The sequence below is a fragment of the Balaenoptera musculus genome, chromosome 13 (assembly GCF_009873245.2).
Source record: "Balaenoptera musculus isolate JJ_BM4_2016_0621 chromosome 13, mBalMus1.pri.v3, whole genome shotgun sequence".
Taxonomy (NCBI): Eukaryota; Metazoa; Chordata; class Mammalia; order Artiodactyla; family Balaenopteridae; genus Balaenoptera; species Balaenoptera musculus.
This window is the reverse complement of record NC_045797.1, coordinates 69,320,882-69,333,091: the sequence shown is the minus strand read 5'-3', so window position 1 is coordinate 69,333,091 and position 12,210 is coordinate 69,320,882. Positions and strand designations below refer to the sequence as shown.

The 12,210-nt window shown below is 58.8% G+C and overlaps 1 protein-coding gene across 1 annotated transcript; it reads left to right on the top strand.

Moving 5' to 3' along the window:
• The first annotated feature begins 4,134 nt into the window (after window positions 1-4,134).
• On the top strand, window positions 4,135-11,908 carry EMILIN1 (elastin microfibril interfacer 1). Its single transcript, XM_036873734.1, has 8 exons — window positions 4,135-4,767; window positions 5,703-5,828; window positions 6,292-6,512; window positions 7,643-9,571; window positions 9,941-10,057; window positions 10,442-10,459; window positions 10,619-10,756; window positions 11,194-11,908. Exons 1-8 carry the CDS (start codon window positions 4,598-4,600, stop codon window positions 11,529-11,531), a joined length of 3,057 nt encoding a protein of 1,018 aa, XP_036729629.1. The 5' UTR covers window positions 4,135-4,597; the 3' UTR covers window positions 11,532-11,908.
• The last annotated feature ends 302 nt before the right edge of the window (window positions 11,909-12,210 follow it).

Genomic DNA, 12,210 nt, shown 5'->3' with positions numbered 1-12,210 from the left:
CCCCACCCAGTATTTCCCAGAAGTTTTCTGTTTAGAATCCCAAGCCCATGTTGCCTCCACATAACGGTGAAATCCCAGCCGTGTACTCGCTCATGTGTCCCCTCAGTGAACAGTCTGTCCCCAGCTCTACTCTGGGAGAATGAGGGTCTAGGTCTTAAAGGATTACACACATTATGCTTTGCATCTCCTGGAAATTTGAAGCAGATCCAAGTGCAACCAAACTTTTAGATCTGTTGAAACACAACTAGATCCTGGAAAGTAGACTTTCTAGACTGCAGATGACATAAGAGAAGACCTTGGAAGTGCTTCAGCTTTCCAAGGCTGTCCAGAAACCAGCTGACCCGGGTGCAAAGTAAACTAGACTCTCAGAGCTGAAGGGGGCCTTCAAGGTCATTTTATGAAGAAGGAAACTGAGGCCCAGAAGGTAATTGACTTGACCAAGGTTCTACAAATGGTTAGAGACAGTGTCACCTGATCCTCCTTCCTCTGTTGCATACTCTGTGTCAGACTGTGGACTCAATAGGTTGTCCTAGGGTCAGGGGCAAGCGGAAAAGGATTTGTTTTAGAACCATCCAGAAATGTCCTTCACCTCCCAGAACATCCTGTGCCTAGGTCAGCGAGTCTTTATCAGCCTTGAATGGGTCATTTGGCCTAGTGCCTGGAGGAACATTTTAAACAAGTTAAAAATGGTCTCCAGGACTAAACTAGACTCAGCTAAGAGCTAACAACTCCTGAAAAAAGCTTGGGTGGAAAAGTATGTGGGAAGTGAGACAGGTGAAGCCTTATCCTGGGGGAAGTAGGAGAGAGAGGATTAGGGGGCATGTGGGGCGGGGGGAAATGTGTGGAGCTTAATCTCTGTGATCAGTGGGACAATTTCAAGCAGAAGACATAGGATTAGGCTCAGGAGTGAAAAAGCAACAAGACCTGGAAAAGGGGCACTGGGCCCTGCGTCCAGGGAGGTTGGCTCCTAAAGTATTGTACCTGTGGGAAGGGTTGGAAGGAAAAAGAAAATGTGTGCATTTGTGCAGGAGTGGACTTTTGCTCAAGAGTCCCCACAAGCTGGAATTCCCATCTGGGTTGGCATGACCCAAGGCCCGGTTGATATTATTCCCCCCTTTTTCCTCCCACTATTCAGTCTTCTGACAGAAGGTGGTAGGCATAAAATGCTCCTTTCTGCTGGGGCCCCTGTCTCTCTGGCCCCAGGCACAGGAGCTCATTGCTCAGTCAGTGATGGTTGACTGAATGAGTTAGTTGCCTGGTATAGCCAAGATTTCCCATTGGCACTAGACCCATGGAAATCTGTCTTGGAGAGATTATAAAATAGATCTTGTCCTAGTGCCCCAGGGACTCTTAGCCTTTTTTGGTCTCAGGAATTCTCTTCCAGTCTCTTTGGAAATTTGTGGCTGCCTATCAATACCACCGCCACCACTGCATTCCCTCTAACCTTAGTCTCCACTGCAGCCTGCTCGCCCAACACCTCAGGCCTCCCCAGTGAACCCACTGATTTCTTTGAGATCTCTAAACATTCATGTCAGGCCCTAGGTCTTGGCTCCTAATTACAGGACTAAATGAAATGCAACCTACTGCCATTATATTTCAAAAGCAACATTTTTGCCTTGACACACTTAAAATACAACAGATTTTGTAACTTAAGGGGGCAGGCAAAGGAACGGGTGACAACTGGGTAGTCACAAGATGGCTGGGATGACTTTTCAAGTTGCCAGAAGCTCCTGAACGGAGAAGACGGGGAAGAGCAGAGAAAGCAAACCAACAGCAGCAGCCAGGGCCACCTGGAGGGGAAGTGAGTTAGCTTCCTGCCAGGGCCAGGGCCAGGGCCTAGGCTGCTGCCTTCCACTGACAGCGACTTTGAAATCAGGACCTTCCAGGACCAATTCCTTCACGTCTCCCTAGGTGCCGATCCCCTCACCTCTAAGGAACAGCCACAAATTTCCATTTCTGTTGGTTCCAGTGTTTACTTTCACCATCCTGTCTTTTCACCAACATTTCTCCCAGTCATCAGGATCATATTCTGGGCCATAGGACCTCAGAGGCAGATCACTCAGATTCACATTGAAGATTTGGTGGCATCCATTCTTATAGTTTCCAACTATTGCCCTGCAAATGGTTCCCAGAATCGAGACCCACACTGCTAACCATCTCCTTTGGACGTTTATTTCCATTGAGATGTGTTATTCTCATCTTAAACTCAGGATGCCCAAACGAAGGTCATCTTTCTTTCCTTCAAACCTGCTCCCCTTCTCGATTTACTCATCCTGGCTCAAACCCTGGAAGCTTCTGTGGTGTCCCCATTCATCTGGTCCGTCATTACCCAGGCAGTCACCAAGCAGTCACAGCCTTCTCTTCCAAGTCTGCATCACTTTGCAATGTAGAATTTGGAAGGGACCTGAGATGACAGAAAGATAGCAGACCTCCGGTGGAGTCAGGGGATTTGCTCGAAGTGATAACACTATTTAGAGGAGGAGCTGGAACCAGCATCCTTGTGCCCTAACACCCTGCCCATTGCTCTTGCCAAGAATATCTTCTTTCTGCATGTGTATCGACCCCCTACTCAAAAACTTGTAACCCAAGCTGTTAACCAGTCATCTGAACCTCTCCCTGATTTTTCCACAATCGACCTCTCTGACTTTCTGACACAAAGAAAAGCTAACATTTACCACATGCCAGACACTACTCTAAATGCTTCACATGGATTAACTTAATCCACACGAAACTAGGAAGGAGGGTACTATGATTATTCCCATGTTACAGATGAGGAAACTGAGACAGACCACTTTCACCAACCTGAAATCTCTTCCCCCGCCTTGTCTCTGTTCTTCACTCCCCCCCCCCACATTTATCAGATTCTCTTTCTTCCAACAGCTCTTCTCTGACTCCCCGCAGCAGCCAGCTATCTTTCCCCTCCTCTTACCCGGAGCACAGCATCCGTCTGGCCTTCTGTCTGTCCTGCCCTGTGTTCGTTCTCTGTCAGGAGCTTGTGTCCTGTTCCCCAGCAGGACCAGCTGCTCCTTACTGAGCTCTACACGTGCCTTTGCTACCCAGGCACCTCCGCAGCGCCCACACACCGGGCTCTCGCCTCCTTTCTGTCTAGTACTGCTGCCTCGCTCTCCCAAGCGGCCCACCACGCAGGGAGACCTGTACAGAACACAACGCTGGGGGCCAGATGGTGAGGGGGGCCGGCCGACAGATTCTGACAGAGCCTACCGGGCAGGCTGGTGGTTGAGTCAACTTCCTTACCTGCCTCAGAGGCTATCAGACTTGGCTTCACTCTAGGGAGTGACTTCCTTCAGGCTAAATAGATAGGGCGCAACTCACCTCCCTCCTTCCCTCCCCTCCCCGACTCAGGCTGACCTTCTCCAAGACAAGTCTGAGACCCATGTTCACCTGGCCTTTTGAGAATGAAAGTCTTTCTCCTCTTGCCCATGTCCTCTCCATACTTGACAGAAGGCTACTCCCCATTTCCAGATTCCTTTCTTCTTCTGGCTTCTCTGAATTTCTTGCCTGCCTCAGTGGAGTCCTTCTCCTTTTCCTCCCTGGCCCAGTAGCCCTCGCTCTTCTCCTCCTTTTTCCTCCCAAGCCACTGACCTGGGTACTATTTATATTCTAATCTGAGCCCTGCTCTTGACTTGCTGTGTTACCTTGGACAAGTTACTTTGCCACTCTGGGCCTCAATTTTCACATCTATGAAAGGAGGCAGCTGGACTAGATGGTGAGTGACTGTCCTGCTGAGCCCTGCGAGTTCTTCCTTCCTTTTACAGCTCTCCTCGCCACCTCTCCCCTCTGGGCTCCTCTCTCAGGTCTTCTGTCCCAGGGTAGGCCTGCCCTGGCCCCAGGAGAGCTGTGGCTCCAGCTCCCGTTCCCTGTCTAAGCGACCAGCCCTGGGCCTCCACCCCAGCTCTGGCCCCAGCTCCGCTCCATGTGGCCCGTCTGAGAGGCTGGCCCCAAGCCCGGCGGCAACTCCACATTTCTCTGTTTTTCCTTTTTTTTTCTCTCTTTCTCGGAGTTAACAAGAAGCAGATGTGGCGCACGATGGTTGGAGAGGTGGGGGGAGGAAGGGGGAGGCTGGACCGCCAGCCAGACAGGGGGGAAGGGAGGGGAGTGAGGGAGAGAGAGAGGCGGGAGGCCAGGGCCCGCCCCGAAGCCACTCTTGCGCCTCTGAGCAGCCACAGGGGCAAAGCCCTGTCACCCTCAGGATCCAGTCATTGGGGAAAAGCGATAGGGAGGCCAGAGGAGGGCCAGCTGGGGCGAGGGGGTGGAGGCCCAGGAAGCAGCATCTGAGAGGGCCAGGGACCAGGCACAGGAGACCGGGGGGCACAGAGAACAAACCCCCCTCAGAAGTGGAGAAGAGGAGAGCGGAAGGAACGGAGGGAGAGACAGATAGGAGCCTGAGGAGGAAAGAGGAGGGGGAGAGCGGTCAGGCCAGGCGGCCAAGGAGGAGGCGTGTGGCTGGGGGCTGCCGGCAGGAAGCTGGGGACAGGACCTGCTGTCCCTCGGAGCAGCGGCATCCCCCGCTCCAGGCAGAGGCGCCAGTGGTCAGGCCAGGATGTGCCTCTGAGGGCCACCACGGAGCACCCCCGCCATGGCCCCCAGAACCCTCTGGAGCTGCTACCTCTGCTGCCTGCTGACCACAGCCGTGGGGGCAGCTAGCTACCCTCCTCGCGGTTACAGCCTCTACACTGGGAGTGGCGGGGCCCTCAGCCCTGGGGGACCCCAGGCCCAGAGTGCCCCCCGGCCTGCCAGCCGCCACAGGTAAGAGTCTGGGTCCCAGCCCGAGGCTGGAGGTAGGTGGGAGGGTGGGTGAGAAGGTGCGTATCCTGGCCCCTGCCTTGGGTCCGCTCTTCTGGGCTGTCCCCACCTAGGGCAGGGAAGGGGGAAGAGGAAACCCATCCATCAGGTGGCTCTTTACACGCCCGCCTTCCTTCAGGGCACTTCCAAGGCCCCCTGAATAGATAGGTCCCCCCCAACCTCAGGGAGATCCGTTTCCACGTTAGGTGCCCAGGGAAACTACCCTGAGCGGCACCAGCCAGGCCTTCCTGCCAGCCGCCAGCTGCATACCAGCCTGGGATTCTCGGCAGACCTTTCATTCCTTTCTAGGGCTCCCTCAGCCCCATCCAGTAATCCACGCTTCTGACGCCACTCCTCTGCTCATTGTGGCTCTCCAGCCGACACGGACCAGAGGCTGGCGTGAATGGGGCCAAGAGTGTAGAACTTCGAGCCCCAAGGCGGGCAGGGCTCATCAATGGCTATTCTCTCCTTAACCCTGAGCTGGACCCCTGCCGCCCCGTCGTCTCCCCTGAGTGGTGGGTGGAAGCCAGCACACAGGGGATCTCCAGGGGACCCGGCCAGTCGGTTCACACAGGCCACGCCAAGCTGGGGGTTGAGACAGAAGGGACACGAATGAATGCGTGGATTCAGAGGCTCCCCAGGTGCCCCCAGCCACAAGGATCAACATCTCATGGTTGTGGTTTTGCATCTACACCTCCTGTCCCCATCTTGAAAAGTCTTTATTGACTCCTGCTGCACAGGAAGGCAGGGGGGAGCTGCCCCTGCCAAAGCCCTGGCTCCCACCGGTCCCCAGGGGCCCTTCATCTTTTGACCCTCCCTCAGCCCCTCTGGTGGCCCCTGGGCCTTCCTTGGGGGCATGTGTCTCTGGCTCTTGGGCCCACGTGGGGTTGTATCTGTAGGAACTGGTGTGCCTATGTGGTGACCCGGACAGTGAGCTGTGTCCTTGAGGATGGAGTGGAGACCTTCATCAAGCCTGACTACCAGCCCTGTGGCTGGGGCCAGCCCCAGTGTTCCCACAGCATCATGTGAGCACCCCCCCCCCCACCAGGGGATGTGCACTTGGTTGGGGCTGGGCTAGGGCGGCCAACTGGGGGCATCTGTACCAAGCAGGTAGCAAGGGGCAGGACCGGGGGCTTCGGTCAGAGCCAGCTGAGGAGATGCTGAGGCAGCAATTTGGCTGGTGGAATACTGAGGGCAAACTTACCTGGACCACCCTGCCAGCCCCTGGAATGCCTTTTCCGGGCTGGGTCATAGTCAAGGAGAAGAGTTCAAAGTTCCAGCACAGGACAAGGGGAGGAAGAATAGGGATTTGGCCCTTGGCCAACAAGCTGAAAACTGTCAACTGAGCAAGGCCACATGCTGGTCAGTAAGGGGGACCCAGCCTGAGGGACAGGCCTAGTCCACCAGCGGCCGCCCATCTCTGAGGACAGGGGCCAGGATCACTACAGGACAGGGAGGAGTCAAGAGGCCTCCCTCTGCCTCTCCCAGGTACCGCAGCTTCCTCCGCCCTCGCTACCGTGTGGCCTACAAAACAGTAACGGATATGGAGTGGAGGTGCTGCCAGGGGCACGGGGGCGATGACTGTGCCGAGGGCCCTGCCCCGGCGCTGGGCCCTGCACCCACCACGCCGCGCCCCCGGCCCCGGCCCGCCCGCCCCAACCTCTCGGGCTCCAGTGCGGGCAGCCACCTGAGTGGACTGGGCGGGGAAGGTGAGTACGGGAGCTGCTGGGGAGAGGAGGGCGAGACGGTGCTGGGGGAGGCGTGGGCCAGGCTGCTGTGGGGAACCCCTGCTCCAGGTCAGAAGAGGGGACAGAAGGGAGTTAATGAGATCCCTTCCCACACGTGAGAGCTAGAGAGAGAGAGAGAGAGAATATGTCCGTGTCCGTGTGTGTGTGTGTGTGTGTGTGTGTATGTGTGTGTGTGTGACACAGAGAAGAGAGATTGAGTGGAGACCCAGAGAAAAGGAAGACAGAAAAAGAGAATGTGCTCGTTCACGCCCACGTGTGGCCAAGATACTTCCTAGTTGGGAACAGCTGCGGAGGAAGGGGGAATTCCTTGGAGAAGCTTGGTCCAAGGGGATAGACAGATGAGACTACAAGTCCTAGCATGCACTGCAGCCAACTACAGGTCCCAGGGCCCTCGGTGGCCTCTGGAGACTGCAGGTCCCAGAATGCAGCAGTCCCCGTTGCCCGGCACTGCAGATGTGCTGTGTTTGCCTGCCAGGGAGATAGCTGTGCTGTAATTATGGAAACAGGAACTTCTGGCTGACTCTCCCACCATCCAGCCGGATCCCCCGCAGCTTGCCTCGGAGCCCTGTTTGTCCCTGTAGTGCTGTGGAGAGGTTCCTACCCTACGTTTGCATTTCACTCACCCTGAGGGGGTGACATAGTATCATTCCGTTTTTTCAGATGTGGAAACAGTTTCCATAAAGTTAAGAGGCATTCTGGAAGGTGGAAAGGACCTGGCCTTGGTGGTCTGATGGATGACCTGGGTTTGAAACTTGGCTCTGCCACTTATTAAACTTGTAATCCATGGCCCAGTTAATTAACTAACCTCTCTGGTCCTCTGTTTCCCAGTCTGTGAAATGGGAAGAACTAATGGTATTTTCACAGTGGAGTTGTTGGATGGGGGAAGGAGCCATGGTACACATGTGGCTTAAAGGCATTCAGTGAATGGAGTTTCCTACCATCTTTTCTTGCCCAAGTCACGCAGCTAAGGAATGGCCGAATCAGCTGGGACCTCTGCCCTCTTGCTGGAGCTGGGGAGAGCAGGACCTAGGAGGTAGGCACTGAGCTCTGAGGCCTAGCCCCTCGACCTCATGCCTTCCCCTCTCTGCCAGGACCTGGGGAGTCACAGAAGGTGCAGCAGCTGGAGGAGCAGGTGCAGAGCCTGACAAAGGAGCTGCAGGGCCTCCGGGGTGTCCTGCAGGGACTGAGTGGGCGCCTGACGGAAGACGTCCAGAGAGCTGTGGAGACAGCCTTTAACGGGAGGCAGCCGCCCGCAGACGCAGCTGCCCGGCCCGGTGTGCACGAAACCCTCAACGAGATCCAGCAGCAGCTGCAGCTCCTGGACAACCGCGTCTCCACCCACGACGAGGAGCTGGGCCATCTCAACACCCGTCACAGCGGTGGTGGTGGCAGCGGTGGCAGCAGGGCTCTGGGCCCAAGCCCGGCCCCTCCCGGCCACAGCGAGGAGCTGCCGCGGGAGCTGGAGCAGCGGCTGCAGGAGTCCTGCTCCGTGTGCCTGGCGGGGCTGGATGGCTTCCGCCGACAGCAGCAGGAGGACAGGGAGCGGCTGCGCGCGCTGGAGAAGCTACTGGCCTCCGTGGAGGAGCGACAGCGGCAGCTCGCTGGGCAGGCCCTGGGCCGCTGGCCCCCTCAGGAATGCTGCCCTCCAGAGCTGGGCCGGCGACTGGCCGAACTGGAGCGGAGGCTGGATGTAGTGGCTGGCTCGGTGACAGTCCTGAGCGGGCGGCGGGGCGCCAACCTGGGAGTAGCAGCTGGGCAAGGGGGCCACCCCCCAGGCTATACCAGCTTAGCGTCCCGCCTCTCTCGCCTGGAGGACCGATTCAACTCCACCCTGGGCCCCTTGGAGGAGCAGGAGGAGGGCTGGCGGGGGCATCCCGGGGGGCTGGGCCACTGGCTGCCTGCTGCCCGGGGCCAACAAGAGAAGCTGGAGGGGCTGCTGGCCAATGTGAGCGGGGAGCTGGGGGGGCGGCTGGCTCTGCTGGAAGAGCAGGTGGCAGGGGCTGTGCAGGCATGTGGGCAGCTCTGCTCTGGGGCCCCGGGAGAGCAGGGCTCCCAGGTCAGCGAGATCCTCAGTGCCTTGGAGCGCAGGGTGCTGGACAGCGAGGGGCAGCTGCAGCTGGTGGGCTCAGGCCTGCACAAGCTGGGAGCAGCTGGCGAGGCCCAGCAGGCTGCGCTGGAGGGACTGCAAGGGGTCGTGGGCCAGCTCCAGGGTCGTGTCGATGCGCTGGATGAGACGGCTGCAGAGTTCACACTGCAGCTGAATCTCACAGCTGCACGGCTGGGCCAACTGGAGGGGCTGCTGCAGGCCCGTGGGGATGAGGGCTGTGGCACCTGCGGTGGTGTCCAGGAGGAGCTGGGCCGTCTTCGAGATGGTGTGGAGCGCTGCTCCTGCCCCCTGTTACCCCCGCGGGGCCCTGGGGCCGGCCCGGGTGTTGGGGGACCGAGCCGTGGGCCTCTGGATGGCTTCAGTGTGTTCGGGGGCAGCTCAGGCTCAGCCCTCCAGGCCCTGCAGGGAGAGCTCTCCGAGGTTATTCTCACCTTCAGCTCCCTCAATGACTCACTGCATGAGCTCCAGACCACAGTGGAGGGCCAGGGTGCTGATCTGGCTGACCTGGGAGCCACCAAGGACCGTATCATCTCTGAGATTAACAGGCTGCAGCAGGAGGCCACAGAGCATGCTACAGAGAGTGAGGAGCGCTTCCGAGGCCTGGAAGAGGGACAGGCACAGGCCGGCCAGTGCCCCAGCCTAGAGGGGCGATTGGGCCGCCTGGAGGGAGTCTGTGAGCGGTTGGACACGGTGGCCGGGGGGCTGCAGGGCCTGCGCGAAGGCCTCTCCAGACACGTGGCTGGGCTCTGGGCCGGGCTACGGGAGACCAACAGCACCAGCCAGACACAGGCAGCCCTGCTGGAGAAGCTGCTAGGGGGGCAGGCCGGCCTGGGCAGGCGGCTCGGCGCCCTTAACAGCTCCCTGCTGCTCCTGGAGGACCGGCTTCACCAACTCAGTCTGAAGGACCTCACTGGTGAGGGGGCAAGAGGAGGCACGGGGTGAGGGGACTCCTTTCAAGTCCTTTCTTTCTCCTCCCCTGACCCTGCGACAGCCCAGCCTTAACCTCATCCACTTTCTCCTTGCCCTGCCCAGCATGAATTGCAGACCCACCTCTGTCCCAGGGCTTGGTTTGTCCACAAGAGATGATCCAAGGTCCCAGCTCCCCGCCCTCCCCTGACGGCTCAGACAGGCCTGTGGGTGGAGCAGGGGTGCTGCTCTGCCGGCTAGGTACCCAGCATGGGCAGCGAGGGGCCCCATCACCCTGCCCCTGGATCCACCACCTTCCCTGTCCTTTGGAAACTCCTTTTTATGGCTCTCCTTCAACTTAGTTTTGTCACTGTAGGTCCTGCAGGTGAGGCTGGGCCACCAGGGCCTCCTGGGGTACAGGGACCCCCAGGCCCTGCCGGACCTCCGGGACCTCCAGGCAAGGATGGACAAAAGGGGCCCATCGGACCACCAGGTATGTGGGCTGAGATCCTTGCTGCAGCCAGGGCTACTCCAACCCCAACCCCGCTGCCCCGGGCTTGACATTCCACTCTGAACCGGACAGAGAAGGGGGGAAAGGGGCAAGGAACTGGGGCTCCCACATGGCTGACAGTGACTAGGAGCTAGGATAGTCACTGTGTTGGCCAGTTGGCTGTGGTGGCCTCACTGCTGTGTTGAAGACGATGGCTGAGCCTATAAGGTTGAACAGAATGGACCCTATCTCTTCCTCCTTTTCTTGATACGCCCAGTTCTGTTTTGGAGTCTGCATAGCACCTGGCACAGTGGGAAAGCAGATGTTTGCTGAGTGACTTAGCGAGAGCTGCCCTACTTCTCACTGCTCCCTTTTTTCTTCCCACAGGTCCCCAAGGTGAACAGGGTAAGTTCCTCTCACTCAGTGCTGGAGGGCGGGGAACTGAACTAGGATTTGGAGGACGGAAGGCCTCAGGCAGCCCTGGGGGTAGAGAGCCAGGAGGGGAAGGGGGCTGGGCAGCCCTGCACTGAGCGCCCACTCTGACACCCTCCCCACCCCACCCAGGAGCAGAGGGGGCACCAGCAGCCTCTGTGCCCCGGGTGGCCTTTTCAGCTGCCCTGAGTTTGCCCCGGTCTGAACCAGGCACAGTGCCCTTTGACAGGGTCCTGCTCAATGATGGGGGCTACTATGATCCAGAGACTGGTAAGCCTGGGAGTGGGCAGCCGGGCACTGGGGGGAACGGGGGAGGCTGTGCGGTGATATGTCCCCATTCTTGCAGTTTCAGACAAGCTGAGTCTTTTCATTCTCTGGTTTGGGGAGACCCCTATTCTCTCCTTCATTTATTCATTCTCACCACAGCTTGGACTGAGGGGTGAGGTGGGGAGGGGAAAAGCCTATCATTCCACAGTTCTTTATGGGGGGGCCTGTTCTTGCCCAGGCACTGTTTTAAGTGCTGGGGATGCGGAAATGAACAAAACACTGGTTTCCCTGCCATCCGTGGAGCTCACATTCTGGTAGAAGAGAGGTGAAAAGACCCAGAGGGTCCCTCCGCACGTAGTCCAGGAGTTCTGCAAGGGCTCCCGGACACCTTCCCGGCCCCTGCCACCTGTCTCCCTCCTGATTGCCACTGTTGTCCCCAGGCGTGTTCACGGCGCCACTAGCCGGACGCTACTTGCTGAGCGCGGTGCTGACTGGGCACCGGCACGAGAAAGTGGAGGCCGTGCTGTCCCGCTCCAACCTGGGCGTGGCCCGCATAGACTCCGGTGGCTACGAGCCTGAGGGCCTGGAGAATAAGCCGGTGGCCGAGAGCCAGCCCAGCCCGGGCGCCCTAGGTGTCTTCAGCCTCATCCTGCCGCTGCAGGCCGGGGACACGGTCTGCATCGACCTGGTCATGGGGCAGCTGGCGCACTCGGAGGAACCGCTCACCATCTTCAGCGGAGCCCTGCTCTACGGGGACCTGGAGCTAGAACAGGCGTAGACAGGGAGCCGGGCCCCAGTGGCCCGAAGTGTCTACGCCGTCCAAACAGCCAGCTGGGGGGTGGGCTCCGGGGCGTCTCGCCTGGGACGGGGCCCCGACTCGGGGCAAGTCGCCGTCTCTGTACCCGCCGCAGCAGCGCAGGCGCCCAGAGCAGCGTCCTTCCCACGGTCGGAGTGCACCGGGTCTGGGACTCTGGGGTCCCCTCGTCCAGACTTTTGGCCTGATCGCCGTCCCTGCAAGACTCGGACTGCGGAGGGGCTAATCCTCGCACACTTTGCTCCCCCAACTGGCCTCTAGGCCGAATCCCTGGGCTCCGGGACTCTCTCGAGGGGGCTCCGGCCCCCACCGCCATACTAAACTATTCAGGAATAAAGACACTTGGTTTTTCTAAAAAAAAAAAAAACTAAACTAAACAAGCTGTCTGCTCTACTATGTGTTCAGGGGTAGACAGGAGTATACAGGGGACGGGGTGAGGGAGCCCCGGGTTCCGGACCCCGCTCGCGCCCTCCGCTCTGGCGGGGGTAGCTCTGCCTGCACTTGCACTGGACGCGCGGGCGAGAAGTGCGCCCGGGGCTTGGAGCCCTAGCCGGGCCCCATTACTAGTCGCGCCTTTTCCGCCGGCGTCCGCCAGAGGGCGCTGGGAGCCGAGACCGCGGCGCCGCTGGGCGGTGTCTCCCGT